The sequence below is a fragment of the Hemitrygon akajei genome, chromosome 24 (genome assembly GCF_048418815.1).
Source record: "Hemitrygon akajei chromosome 24, sHemAka1.3, whole genome shotgun sequence".
Lineage (NCBI taxonomy): Eukaryota > Metazoa > Chordata > Chondrichthyes > Myliobatiformes > Dasyatidae > Hemitrygon > Hemitrygon akajei.
This window is the reverse complement of record NC_133147.1, coordinates 22752491-22767037: the sequence shown is the minus strand read 5'-3', so window position 1 is coordinate 22767037 and position 14547 is coordinate 22752491. Positions and strand designations below refer to the sequence as shown.

At 53.4% G+C, this 14547-nt stretch overlaps 1 protein-coding gene across 5 annotated transcripts in view; it reads left to right on the top strand.

Annotated features, from left to right (window-relative positions):
• The window catches only part of LOC140715961 (serine/threonine-protein kinase A-Raf-like), a 77349-nt gene that overhangs the window by 25086 nt on the left and 37716 nt on the right, over nucleotides 1-14547 (top strand). For 4 of the 5 annotated variants that reach the window (XM_073028569.1, XM_073028567.1, XM_073028570.1 and 1 more), the window contains exons 6-12: nucleotides 107-252; nucleotides 756-842; nucleotides 2287-2425; nucleotides 9424-9451; nucleotides 9589-9755; nucleotides 10245-10362; nucleotides 10783-10867. In XM_073028569.1, coding sequence (XP_072884670.1) covers nucleotides 107-252; nucleotides 756-842; nucleotides 2287-2425; nucleotides 9424-9451; nucleotides 9589-9755; nucleotides 10245-10362; nucleotides 10783-10867 — 770 coding nt within the window. The remainder of the gene's footprint in view (nucleotides 1-106; nucleotides 253-755; nucleotides 843-2286; nucleotides 2426-9423; nucleotides 9452-9588; nucleotides 9756-10244; nucleotides 10363-10782; nucleotides 10868-14547) is intronic. The other variant, XM_073028571.1, reaches the window with a different exon arrangement.

Below are 14547 nucleotides of genomic sequence, written 5' to 3'. Positions count from 1 at the left end.
TCTCTCCCTCTCTCACTCTCTCTCTCTCCCTCACTCACACTCTCTCTCTCCCTCTCTCACACTCTCTCCCTCACTCACACTCTCTCTCCCTCTCCCTCTCTCACAGGTTCGGAAGACCTTCTTTAACCTGGCCTTCTGTGACTTCTGCCTGAAGTTCCTGTTCCAGGGTTTCCGGTGCCAGACGTGTGGGCACAAGTTCCACGAGCACTGCAGCAGCAAGGTGCCCACCGTCTGCCTCGACCTCGGCAAATAGTGAGTCACGGGCGGGGCGGATGGGGTGCGGAGAAGGGGAAAGAGTGAGTGGGTCTGGGGAAGCAGGAGAGTAAGTGAGGAATGGAGGAGAGGACGTTGAGGGGTATGAGTGAATAGAGAGGGCATGGAGGTGGAAGTGAAAGGGTAGAGGTAGGGATGGGGAGGGTGGAGGGGGGGTAGATGAAAGGAAGGGAAGACAAAAGTGGGAGTGTGAGGGAGGGGAGGGAATAGGAATGGAAAATGATGGGGAAGTGGGGAGAGGGGAGGGGGAGACGCAAGAGGGGAGTAAGACGAGATGAGGATTGGCGAGGTCAGAGCGCCAGGTCGGACCTGGGAAGGTGATTTCAGGATGTGGTGTCAGTTTGGGCTGGAAGGAGTGGTTCATGCAAAAAGGGGCAGTGGGGTAGGGTCTGATGAACAGTGTTGGGGGCACGTGTGGGTACAGGCACTTACAGGATCAATCCACACCATCATTGGACTGTCTCCTCCTGCTCCGGATTCAGCCCTGCCTCGCCGGAACTGTGTGATGAGCCGTCTCTATCTCCGCTGCCCGCTGATGCGATCCACGGAGCCCTCACCCCTCAGCCCAGGTGAGGAATGCCTGTGGGGCCCATCGTTTCCATCTGGCCCCTCCCGACTGCTACATCTCCGCCCGCCCGCTCCGTCTCCGCCTGGCCCCTCCCGCCCGCTCCGTCTCCACCCGGCCCCTCCCCGCCCGCTCCGTCTCCGCCTGACCCCTCCCCGCCCGCTCCGTCTCCGCCCAGCCCCTCCCGACTGCTACATCTCCGCCCAGCCCCTCCCGCCCGCTCCGTCCCTGTCCGGCCCCTCCCGCCCGCTCCGTCCCTGTCCGGCCCCTCCCGCCCGCTCCGTCCCTGTCCGGCCCCTCCCGCCCGCTCCGTCCCTGTCCGGCCCCTCCCGCCCGCTCCGTCTCCGCCCAGCCCCTCCCGCCCGCTCCGTCTCCGCACGGCCCCTCCCTGCCTCCCTCCCAAGTCTCTGTCCCGTCCCTCTTGCCATGCCTCAACCATCTCATTCCCTTGCACTGTGGTTCACTGTGGTTTGTGGGGTGTCGTATTTACAGGGCACAGGTTGTGTGGGAGGCAGCTAAAGGGTGCAGATTAAAGGGATGAATTCAGATGGACGCCTAAATCAGTGATCGGGGGTCAGTGCACAGACCGTCCCAGGCAACAAATGGATTATGCGTTTGAACAAAGAACAATACCGCGCAGTACAGGCCATTCGGCCCACAATGTTGTGCCGACCCTTAAACCCTGCCTCTCATATAACCCTCCACCTTAAATTCCTCCATATACCTGTTTGCAGACATCCTGTCATCCCGTATCCACAAAATACACCAGACCCACACTGTACCTCACAGTGTGGTAACAAACATTGTCTAGGGGGAAATGGTCCCTTAAAGCAGAGACAGAAAAGGACGGGGGTTGGTCGGGAAGCAGATCCACCATTAGTGTGCACGTCCATCAGACATCCGAATGTTTCAGGAACCCCTTTGTGCAGGAATGGGATCAGATTTATAATCACTGGTTTAACGACATGAGATATGCTCTTTTGCAGCAGCAGTACTTGGCAAAGACGTAAATTACTAAAAGTTACAAAAATGTATAATGCAGAAAAAATGAATAACGCGGTAGTGTTCATTGTCCATTCAGGACTCTGATGGAAAAGGGGAAGAACTTTGAGTGTGTGTCTTCGCACTCCTGTACCTCCTCCTCGATGGTAGCAAAGATTAGAGGACATGTCCTGGTGGGGACGGTCCTAAATGGTAGGTGCTGCCTTCTTGGGGCACCAACTTTTGAAGATGTCCTCGACAGTTGGGAGTGTTGTGCCTTTGATGGAGATCACTGAGTCTCTCTCGGGATTGTGTATCCTGAGGATGGTCTGTGTTCTTTGTGTGTATGTGTGTGATATTGGGCTGTGGTTGAGGTGAGAGAAGGGTGGGTTTGAGGGGATGAGTGGGGCGTTCAGCAGCACTGGGCACTGACCCACCCCCCCCACTTTTTGTTTGCAAATCAACAGCAGGCTGGCCGCGCCCACCTTCACCTTCCCGCAACCCTGCCAGCCCGCGGACGGACAGCTGCAGCGACAGCGCTCCACCTCCACGCCCAACGTCCATATGTCGAGCACAGTCGCACCGGTCAACGCAGCACTCATAGAGGTGAGGGGTACGCCAAGCAGCCGCCCTCTCGGGGTGACGGATTCCATTCTGTGTCTGCCTGTGTTTGTGGAGTCTGCAAACTCTCTGCGTTTTTCTGACAAACATGCATGGTTACGGATTAATCAGCCCTACACTGAGTGCATGTAGGGGTGAGCGGGAGTACCTGGGGGCAGTAGGTGGGACTGTGCTGAGAGTAGAGTGACAGGAAAATTAGTGTGGGGCATGAGCTAGCAGAAAATAGATGGGCCAAATCATTGGGTCACAGCAGGTGGGCTCTTGGGCACAATTCACCCAAACTAATCATGGCGATTGTCTGTGCTAATCCCATTTAGAACATAGCACAGGAACAGGCCATTTGGTCCACGATGTTGTGCCAAAACAGCTAAAAAGCAAATGAAAAACACCCAAGCGCTAATTCCTCCTACCTGCACCATGTCCATATCCCTCCATCTTCCTTATCTCCAAGTGCCTATCCAAGCTTCTCTTAAAAGCCTCGAATGTATTTGCCCCTACCACCAAACCAGGCAGCACATTCCTGGCGTCCATGATTTTCTGAGTAAAGAGCTTACCCCTCACATCCCCCTTTGAACCTACCTCCTCATAAATGCATGCCCTCATTTCAACCCTGGGAAACAGGTTCTCTCAGTACACTCTATCTATGCCTCTCAGAATCTTGTAAACTATCGGATCTCCCCTCAGCCTCCAGCGCTCCAGAGTGAGCAACCCAAGTTTATCCAGTGTCTAACATTTCTTCTAAACTAGGCAGCATCCTGGTAAACCTCTTCTGCACCCTCTCCAAAGCCTCAACTATAGTCTTTTTCCTATAGTGGGGTGACCAGAACTGTATGTAGTACTCCAGTGGTGGCCCAACCGGAGTTTTATTAAGTTGCAACATAAACTCTTGAACTCAAGGGTTCGACTGAACTTGAACTCGAGCCTTCTTAACCACCTTGTCGACTTGTTAGTCACTTAGAGGGAGGTATGAACTTTGCTGCCTAGATCTCTCTGCTCAGCAACACTGTTAAGGATCTTGCTGTTAACAGTCTGCATGCTTTTGCCCTACTGAGGTGTAACACCTCACATTTATCTGCATTACACTCCATCTGCTATTTCTCTGCTCATATCTGCAACTGATCTACATTGTGTTGTATTCTTTGTCTTCTACGCCAGCCACAACTCCACCAGTCTTGGTATCATCCATAAACTTACCGGCCCACCCGTCTGCATTTACATCCATGTCATTTATATATATCACAAACAGCAGAGGTCCCAGCATAGATCCCTGCAGAACACCACTGATTACAAACCTCCAGCTTGAGTAAGACCCTTCAACCACTATCCTCTGTCTTCTATGCAGACCAGTTCTGAATCCAACCGGCCAATTCTATTGTGGATTCCAAGTGTCACCTCACTGAAATCCATGTATGCAGCATCCACTGCCCACCCTTATCAATCTGTCTCGTCACCTTATCAAAACACTCAATCGTTGTTAAGACGCAACCTGCCCCGCACAAACCCATGCTGGCTCTCCGTAATTTGGCCATGGGTTTTCAGATGCTCATATATCCCATCCCTAAGACGTTTCTCCAGCAATTCCCCTACAAATGACGGAAACTCAGCTATCTACAGTTCCCTTGTCCCCTTCTTAAATAGCAGTACAACATTAGCTACTCGCCAACCCTCTGGGACCTCGCCTGTGGCTAGAGAGAAGATGAAAATACTGGTCAAGGGTCTGGAGTCTCATCTCTTGCCTCCGTCAATAATCTGAGGTAAATCTTATCAGGCCTTGGGGACTTACCCACCTTAATACTCATAACATTTCCTCCTCCTTGACCCCTAAACATCCTAACATATTTATGGATCCAGCACTGATCTCCTGGTCATACCCTGTTCCTTGATAAATACTGAAGCAAAGTACTCATTAAGTACCTCACTCACATTCTCCCCGTCAAAGCAGGTGCCTCCCCCCTTTATTCTTGAGTGGTCCCACTTCTCCCTAATAATCCTCTTGATGTATAGAATGCCTTGGGACTCGCCTTCATCCAGCTTGACAAGGGCTTTCCATGGCCCTCCTGGTTTTCCTAATTAGCTTCTTTAGTTCTTTCTTGGTTTCTTTATGCTCCTCAGGTGCTTCGTTTGATCGTAACTTCCAAAGCTTTACAAACTTTTCCTTTTGACCACATTTGACCTATATCCCACTGAGACCCACCGCAGACTGGGAGACCGTTTCGCTGAACACCGGCGCTCGGTCCTCCAGCAGTGGCGGGATCTCCCTGTGGCCACACACTTCAATTCCACAGACCACTCCCACTCCGACATGACTGTCCATGGCCTCCTCTACCGTCAAGATGAGGCCACACGCAGGTCGATGGAGCAATACCTTATCTCCCGTCTAGGTAGCCTCCTACCTACCGGCATGATCATCCAACTCACTGACCTCCATTGATACCCCTGCCCCCCCCACCCTTACCCCCATCCCTATCTATTATTTTAGTCTGGTTCTCTTTCTCTCTGTTTTTCCCCCTTCACTATAATCTCTCCCCCCAGCCCTACCTTTCTTTCTCTTTTATTTCCCATAATTCTCCACCTTCCCCCTAGCCCATTTCCCTCCAGCCTATCACTCCCCAGCTCTCTACTTCATCCCTCCCCCCACTTCTTATCCCCCCTCGACCATCCCATGTTACTTCACTCCTGATGAAGGGTTTTGGCCCGAAACGTCGTTATTACCTCCTCCCATAGATGCTGTCTGGCCTGCTGAGTTCTGCCAGCATTTTGTGTTTTTTATATATCCCACTGAACCTTTCCTATCTGTGTACCTGTCCAAGTGTCTTTTAAAAGTGGTTCATGTACCTACCTCAACTGCTTCCTCTGGCAGCTCATTCTGCATATGGGCCACCCTTTGAGTAACAAAGTTGCTCCTCCTGTTCCCATTACATCTTTCCGCTGTTCTGTATTCAGTGGTGTGCTGAAGGTTTATATTTTACTTCAAGATGTAATGCAGAACAGGCCCTTCTGGTCCAACGAGTCACGCCACTCGGCAACCCAGTTTAGCCTAATCACGGGTCAATTTACAATGATCAATTAACTTACTAACTGCTACTTCTCTGGACTGCGGGAGGAAACCAGAGCACCCGGAGGAAGCCCACGCAATCACGGGGGTGAGCATGCAAACTTTTTACAGAGGACGCTGGAACTGAGCTCCAAACTCTGACTCCCCGCACTGTAGCAGTGTCACAGTGATTGCTTCGCTACCGTGTCTCCTGGTTGAGGGTATAAGGGTCCGATAGGCAGCGGCAGAGGCAAGCAGAGCTGGGTGTGAACATTCCCCAACGGGAACTGTGGACGACGATGTCGGCAAATGGGCAGAGCGACCCTGAGAAACACGGGCAGACGAGCGTTCACCAAATCTTACAGTCATACAGTGCGGACACGGCCCAACCCGTCCGTGCCTGCCTGAGCTTGTCCCGTTTGGCCCACATCCCTCAAACCTTTCCTATGCAAATACCCTTCCACTTAAACGTCGTCATTGTACCCACCGCTTCCACTTCCTCTGGCAGCTCATCCCACCACCCTCTGTGTGAAGACATTTAATTCTCTCCCCTCTCACCTGAAACCTGTGCCCTCTAGTTTTAGACCCCTCTGCCCTGGGGGAAACGACTCTTGACTGTCTATCCTTAAACATTTGTACTGTCCAATGTGCCAGTGATGGAGAGAGAATAGAAGAGACTCTCCTGCACATTATTAACCCTCAACCATCGGGCTCTTGAACCAGAGGGGATAACTACGCTCACCCCATAACTGTTCTCATAGCCTTATGGATTCTTTTATCTAATTTCCTTGAGACTTCGTGTTTATTTATTTGTTTATTTTTATATTTCGCAGATTGCTGCCTTTTGCACATTGGTTGTTTGTCCATCCTGTTGGATGTGGTCTTTCAGTGCTTCTGTTGTGGTTTTCTGTATTGACTGTGAATACCTGCGAGAAAATTAATCTCAGCACTGTACAGTACTGTGCAATATATATATATATATATATAGATAGATATATATAGATGGATATAGATAGCTAGGGTGCCTGAGGCTTTTGTAGTGTACTGTACTTGTCAACCTGCAGCAGAGAGCGAGGCTGCAAGTCTGGCGGGAGCACTGGATGTTGCGAATGGCGAGGGTGGAGCACCGCGGGAGGGGTGTGGGACAGGTGGCAGAGAGCGAGTGCCAGGGGTGCGGGTGCACACACACCCAGCCCTGAGGTACCAGGCAAGGTCATTTGATTCCAGACAACTGGTTTATTGATCATTGCAGAATGTCTCTCTGGTGCTTCCTGCTCCCTCCCCTCCCCTCTCCCTTCCCCTCATCCCAACCCCGATCCCCCTCTCCCTGCCCCCCTTCCCACTCTCAGTCCACAATAGAAAGCCATATCAGAATCAGGTTTATCATCACTCATGTGTGTCATGAAGTGAGAATAAACACAGCCTATCCAATCTCTCCTTATAAAGACAGCTCTCCGCTCCAGACAACATCCTAGCAAGTCTCTTCTCCCTCTCTCTCTCACCACCATACCAATGATAGGTTCAGCGGCCACCTAAGTTGACCCTTCCACCAATCCACCCCCCCCCCCCCACCGTGTCTGGGTGAGCTGTAGATTCTGGGGCGGAGAAATGTTGGGGTGGGGGGATAGAATTAGTGTCAAGAAATGGGTCAACTTCTGTGAGCCAGTATGGCTACAACAGGGCAAATGGCCTCATAAAGAAATACAATCTGATTGTAATCTCACTCCCACATTCTCAGTCACTTCCTGGTCACCTCTCACCCCCCTCACTAATTCTCTCCCTCTCCCTCCCTCCCTCCCCTTCTACCTCCCCCTCTCCCTCGCCCCCTCTCCTTCTCCCTCTCCTTCCTCTCCCCCTCTCCTTCTCCCTCTCCCCCTCCCCTTCTCCCTCTCCCCCTCTCCTCCCGCCTTTCCCCTCTCCCTCCTTTCCCTCTCCCTCCTTTCCCTCTCCCTCCTTCCCCTCTCCCTCCCTTCCTCCTTCTCTCCCTTCCTCCTTCCCTCCCTCTCTCTCTTCCATCCTTCACTCCCTCCACCACTCCACCGGTCCACTCCCCCATTCCCTCTCCCCCCCTCTCTTCCCACCACAGCCACAGAATAGAGGAATGTCCCCTCAGAATAGAGATGAGGAGGGAATTCTTTAGCCTGAGGCTGATGAATCTGTGGGATCCATTGTAAGACAGCTGTGGAGTCAGTCATTGCAGAGGTTGATATGTTCTTGATTAGTCAGTGTCATTGGATAAAGGTTACGGGGAGAAGGCAGGAGAAAGGGTTTGAGAGGGATAATAAATCAGCCATGATAGGATGGTGGAGTAGACTTAATGGGCCAAATGGCCTGCTTCTGCTCCTCTACCTTATTGAAACCCACCCATCGGTTCAGTAAACTTCCATTCCGCTCCCAGCGTCTTCCTGTAAAGAAGAAGACATTAATTTCTCATTAACTTCTGGCTTCTACCCCCTTCCCTTCCACTCCTGAAGAAGGATCTCTGTCTAGAACCTGCTGAATTCCTCCAGCATTTTGTGTCTTGCTCTGGAATTCCAGCATCTGAGAATCTCTTGGGTTTATTCATTTCTCCAGGGTGTAAGGAGCCCCAAGAATGTATTTCCATAGGACGGCAAGTATGGGTCTAGTAAACTCTGAACTGTCCGCGACACTTTAATAAGGTGACTGATGCTGTTCACAACTGGTCCAGGTGAGGGCACAAAACAACAGCTGCAGACACCCATCTGTAATAAAACCAGAAAATACCTCGAGGCATTTTCCTGGTCGTGCAACACGTGCTGCACCTCCTCCCTCACCACCATTCAGGGCCCCAAACAGTCCTTCCAGGTGAGGCGAGACACTTCACCCTCGAGCCTGTCAGGCTGGTCCACCGTGTCCAGCATTGCCAGTACAGTCTCCTCTATGTCGGCAAGACCTGACATGGGTTTGGGGACCGCCTCCTCGAGCACCTTTGCTCCATCCGTCACAGAAGGCGGGATTTCCGGCTGGCCGACCATTTCAATTCGACTCCCCTGTCCCATTGTGACACGTTGGTCCACGGCCTCCTCTACCGCCACATTGAAGCCAAACTCAGGCTGGAGGAGCAACGCCTCATACACCATCTGGGTAGCCTCCAACGAGACTGCAGGCACATCAATTTCTCAAACTCTCTCACCCTCTTCCACCTATCATCTCCCAGCTTCTCATTTCAACCCCCCCCCCCCCCGCCACCACCACCGACCCACCTTACCCCTCACCTGGTCTCACCTATCACCTGTCAGTGTGTACTCCATCACCCCCCCCCTTATTCTGGCTTCTGCCCCATTCCTTCCCAGTCCTCATGACGGTTCTCAGCCTGAAATGTCACCTGCTGTCTGACCTGCAGAGTTCCTCCAGCGTTTTGTGGGTGTTGCTCTGGATTTCCTGCATCTGCAAGATCTCTTGTGTTCATGAAATTCCCAGAGGGTCAGGCAGCCTTAGAGGAGGGAGAGGAACAGTGGTGATGTCAGAAAGGCTGGAACAGAGTCGGCCGTCCCTGGGAGGGCTTGCTCCGAATCACCCATCCCTGGGGAGAGCGTACCTGGAGCATTGCAGGCACCTCTGCTCCGGGAAGGACGGTGGGAGAGGATGGCAGGTTTATTGGAACGACTCCTGAGAGGGAGGGAAGCCCCCCTCCAGCTGGGGAGTCTGCAGAGCAAATCGACCATTAGGGACATAGGTGGGGGGGAAATGCCTTCATTCTGAGGGCAGGAAGAGATTCAGTTATTCCAGAATGGATTTCAGGATAGGGAGGGGGTGGGAGGGGTTTGATGCGGAGGGAGGGGACCGCAGGTTTGGGTCGGTATTGGGGTTCAGGGTGGGAGTGGGGTTCACTACTGGGGTCAAGGGAGGGTCAGGGGGCTGGGAGGGAGTGTCCACGTGTATCTGGGTTATTTCCTGTTCTAACAAGTTTAATCCCCTTCCTTTGCAGGATGTATTGAAATCCCAGGCCAGTCCGGGTGAGTTTAACCTCTTTCTCACTTCCAACCACCCCTACCGCCCGATCAGGAGTTATGGAGGGAGGGAGGGGGTTGCTTGAGATATCTCTGCAGACCGGGCAGCATGGAGTTGACTGAGTCTCCTCACCACCCCACAGGACACTCGCCCAGCCCTCCGCACTCAGCCTGCCCCCAGGGGATGTCAACAACGACAGGACGAGAGAGGAAGTCCTCTGCCCCGGAGGAAAGGAGGAGAGTGGTCAGCGGCCTGGGCGCAGCCACGGCTCCTCGGATAACCGGACCCCGAGAGTACCAGCCTCTGCAGGTAAACACATGCAGCAGGTGCAAGGTGGGGTAGCTCAGGCTGCAGGCTCTCTCACCCCTCTCCTTGTTGACAAGGGTCTATTCACTCCTTCCTCCCATTCCCTCCTACCCCCACCCACCCTCCTCCCCTTCTGCCTCCCCTTCACCTCCACCCCATACCCCCTCCACCCATACCCCCTCCTGCCTCACTTCCCTCCTCTTTCCCACCTCCTCCCTCTCTTCCTCTCACTCTCCCCCCTCCCTCTCTCACCCTCCCTCTCTCTCACCCTCTCACACTCTCTCCCCCTCTCCCTCTCTCTCCCTCCCTCTCTCTCTCACTCTCCCACTCTCTCTCTCACTCTCCCCCCCCCCTCTCTCTCTCTCTTTCTCTCTCTCTCTCTTTTACTCACTCTCACTCTCTCAGAAGGTCCAAGCTAATGAGGTCTGACCGTGTCTGATGGGTTGTGATGAGGGGTGACCAGGTCTGACGTGGTGTCTCTCTCGGTTACAGAGGGTCCGGGCCCACCGCGATTCCAGCTTTTACTGGGAGATTCCCAACAGTGAAATTAACATCCAAAAACGAATTGGCTCCGGCTCCTTCGGGACAGTCTTCAAGGCCAAATGGCACGGTATGGACGCCCCCCATCAGTAACTCCTTCCCCATCACCCATAATTCCCTTCTCCCCCTAACTTAACTTCCTTCCACCCACTGGTAACACCCTCCCCTCCCCACCAGTAATCCCTCCCCATCCGTAATCCCCTCTCTAACCATAACCCTCTCTCTGACCGTAACCCTCTCCCCATCCGTTAACGCCCCTCCCTGTCCATAACCCTCTCTCAGTCTGTAACCCCTATCCATCTGTAACCTGTCCCACTCCTAACCCCCTCACAGTCTATAACCACCTGTCCATCGGTAAGCCCTTCCCTCACCCCACCATGCTCCTGTACCCCGTTCCCATGAAACCCTCCGTTGTCCCCCGAAACAGCCACCGTGCCCCCAGACCCCTGCCATTCCTCCATCTGATGTTGCTTCTGTGCCCCTGCCTCAGGTGACGTGGCCATCAAGATCCTGAAAGTGACGTGTGCCACCCCCGAGCAGTTTCACGCCTTTAAGAATGAGGTACAGGTGTTGAGGTACGTCCAGGGGGCATGTTTTAGGTCTTACAAAACAGCTGGATGAACTCAGCAGTTCGGGCAGCATCCGGTGAAATGAGCAGTCAATGGTTCGGGTCGAGACGCTTTGTCATGACTGAAGAAGGAGGGGGCAGGGGCCGTAAAAAGAAGGTGGGGGGAGGGTGGAAAACCAATCAGAGTAAGAATCAAGGGGTGGGCGAGGGGATAGGCAGGGAAGGGATAGGCAGGAGAGGTGAAGAAGGAATCTAAGGGGAAAGCACTATGGGTAGTAGAAGAAGGCAGAGTCCTTGGAGGTTTCCTGACGAAGGGTCTCGACCCGAAACATTGACTGCTTCTTTCAGCGAATGCTGCCCGACCTGATCAGTTCTTCCAGCTTTTTTGTACGTCTTGATTTGACCACAGCAACTGCAGTGTACTTGATGCTTTAGTCTGTTGGTACCATCTAAACATGGAGAGACTCAATCATGATGGAGTCTCTCCTGGGGTAGCCCATGTCCATCACTGTGAGGAGCTTCCCCAGTAAGGAAATATAGGTGCGCAGGACACCGAGAGAATTCTGTTGATCCCAGGACGCTGGGAATTTGTTCATTCCCAGTTGGAGTGTATTTGATCCCAGGACATATAGAGAGTTTATTCATTCTGAAACAAAGTAGAATTCCGGTTCAGACCTGGGACTCGGTGAGAATCGATTCAGACCTGGGACTCGGTGACAGTCGATTCAGACCTGGGACTCGGTTGGAGTCGATTCGGACCTGGGACTCGGTGAGAGTCGATTCAGACCTGGGAATCGGTGAGAGTCGATTCAGACCTGGGACTCGGTGACAGTCGATTCAGACCTGGGACTCGGTGACAGTCGATTCGGACCTGGGACTCGGTTGGAGTCGATTCGGACCTGGGACTCGGTGAGAGTCGATTCAGACCTGGGACTCGGTGAGAGTCGATTCAGACCTGGCACTCGGTGAGAGTCGATTCAGACCTGGGACTCGGTTGGAGTCGATTCAGACCTGGGACTCGGTGACAGTCGATTCAGACCTGGGACTCAGTTGGAATCGATTCAGACCTGGGACTCGGTGAGAGTCGATTCCGACCTGGGACTCGGTGACAGGCGATTCCGACCTGGGACTCGGTGACAGGCGATTCCGACCTGGGACTCGGTGAGAGTCGATTCAGACCTGGGGCTCGGTTACAGTCGATTCAGACCTCAGACTCGGTGAGAGTCGACTCAGACCTGGGAATCGGTGAGAGTCGATTCAGACCTGGGACTCGGTGACAATTGATTCAGACCTGGGACTCGGTGACAATTGATTCAGACCTGGGACTCGGTGACAGTCGATTCAGACCTGGGACTCGGTGACAGTCGATTCAGACCTGGGACTCGGTGACACTCGATTCAGACCTGGGACTCGGTGACAGTCGATTCAGACCTGGGACTCGATTGGAGTCTATTCAGACCTGGGACTCGGTGACAATCGATTCAGACCTGGGACTCGGTTGGAGTCGATTCAGACCTGGGACTCGGTGACAGTCGATTCGGACCTGAGACTCGGTGACAGTCGATTCGGACCTGGGACTCGGTGACAATCGATTCGGACCTGGGACTCGGTGACAATCGATTCGGACCTGGGACTCGGTGACAATCGATTCGGACCTGGGACTCGGTGACAATCGATTCGGACCTGGGACTCGGTGACAGTCGATTCCGACCTGGGACTCGGTGACAGTCGATTCCGACCTGGGACTCGGTGACAATCGACTCGGACCTGGGACTCGGTGACAGTCGATTCCGACCTGCGACTCGGTGACAGTCGATTCCGACCTGGGACTCGGTGACAGTCGATTCAGACCTGGGACTCGGTGAGAGTCGATTCAGACCTGGGACTCGGTGAGAGTCGATTCAGACCTGGGACTCGGTTGGAGTCGATTCATTCCTGTGACTCGGTGACAATCGATTCAGACCTGGGACTCGGTGAGAGTCGATTCAGACCTGGGACTCGGTGAGAGTCGATTCAGACCTGGGACTCGGTTGGAGTCGATTCAGACCTGGGACACGGTGAGAGTCGATTCAGACCTGGGACTCGGTGACAGTCGATTCAGACCTGGGACTCGGTTGGAGTCGATTCGGACCTGGGACTCGGTGAGAGTCGACTCGGACCTGGGACTCGGTTGGAATCCATTCAGACCTGGGACTCGGTCAGAGTCGATTCAGACCTGGGATTCGTTTTGCGTCGATTCAGACCTGGGACTCGTTTTGAGTCGATTCAGACCTGGGACTCGGTTGGAGTCGATTCAGACCTGGGACTCGGTGACAGTCGATTCAGACCTGGGACTCGTTTTGAGTCGATTCAGACCTGGGTCTCGGTGAGAGTCGATTCGGACCTGGGACTCGTTTTGAGTCGATTCGGACCTGGGACTCAGTGAGAGTCGATTCGGACCTGGGACTCGGTTGGAATCGATTCAGACCTGGGACTCGTTTTGAGTCGATTCAGAACTGGGACTCGTTTTGAGTCGATTCAGACCTGGGACTCGTTTTGAGTCGATTCAGACCTGGGACTCGGTGTCAGTCGATTCAGACCTGGGACTCGGTGTCAGTCGATTCAGACCTGGGACTCGGTGACAGTCGATTCAGACCTGGGACTCAGTGACAATCGATTCAGACCTGGGACTCGGTTGGAGTCGATGCAGACCTGGGACTCGGTTGGAGTCGATTCAGACCTGGGACTCGGTTGGAGTCGATTCAGACCTGGGACTCGGTGAGAGTCGATTCAGACCTGGGACTCGTTTTGAGTCGATTCAGACCTGGGACTCGTTTTGAGTCGATTCAGACCTGGGACTCGGTGAGAGTCGATTCGGAACTGGGACTCGGTGAGAGTCGAATCGGACCTGGGTTTCGGTGAGAGTCGATTCGGACCTGGGACTCGTTTTGAGTCGATTCGGACCTGGGACTCGGTGAGAGACGATTCGGACCTGGGACTCGGTTGAAATCGATTCAGACCTGGGACTCGTTTTGAGTCGATTCAGAACTGGGACTCGTTTTGAGTCGATTCAGACCTGGGACTCGTTTTGAGTCGATTCAGACCTGGGACACGGTGAGAGTCGATTCAGACCTGTGACTCGGTTGGAGTCGATTCAGACCTGTGACTCGGTGACAATCGATTCAAACCTGGGACTCGGTGACAATCGATTCAGACCTGGGGCTCGTTTTGAGTCGATTCAGACCTGGGACTCGTTTTGAGTCGATTCAGACCTGGGACTCGGTTGGAGTCGATTCAGACCTGGGACTCGGTGAGAGTCGATTCAGACCTGGGGCTCGGTGAGAGTCGATTCAGACCTGGGTCTCGTTTTGAGTCGATTCAGTACTGGGACTCGTTTTGAGTCGATTCAGACCTGGGACTCGTTTTGAGTCGATTCAGACCTGGGACTCGGTTGGAGTCAATTCAGACCTGGGACTCGGTGACAGTCGATTCAGACCTGGGACTCGGTGACAGTCGATTCAGACCTGGGACTCGGTGACAGTCGATTCAGACCTGGGACTCGGTGACAATCGATTCAGACCTGGGACTCGGTTGGTGTCGATTCAGACCTGGGACTCGGTGAGAGTCGATTCGGACCTGGGTCTCGGTGAGAGTCGATTCGGACCTGGGACTCGTTTTGAGTCGATTCGGACCTGGGACTCGGTGAGA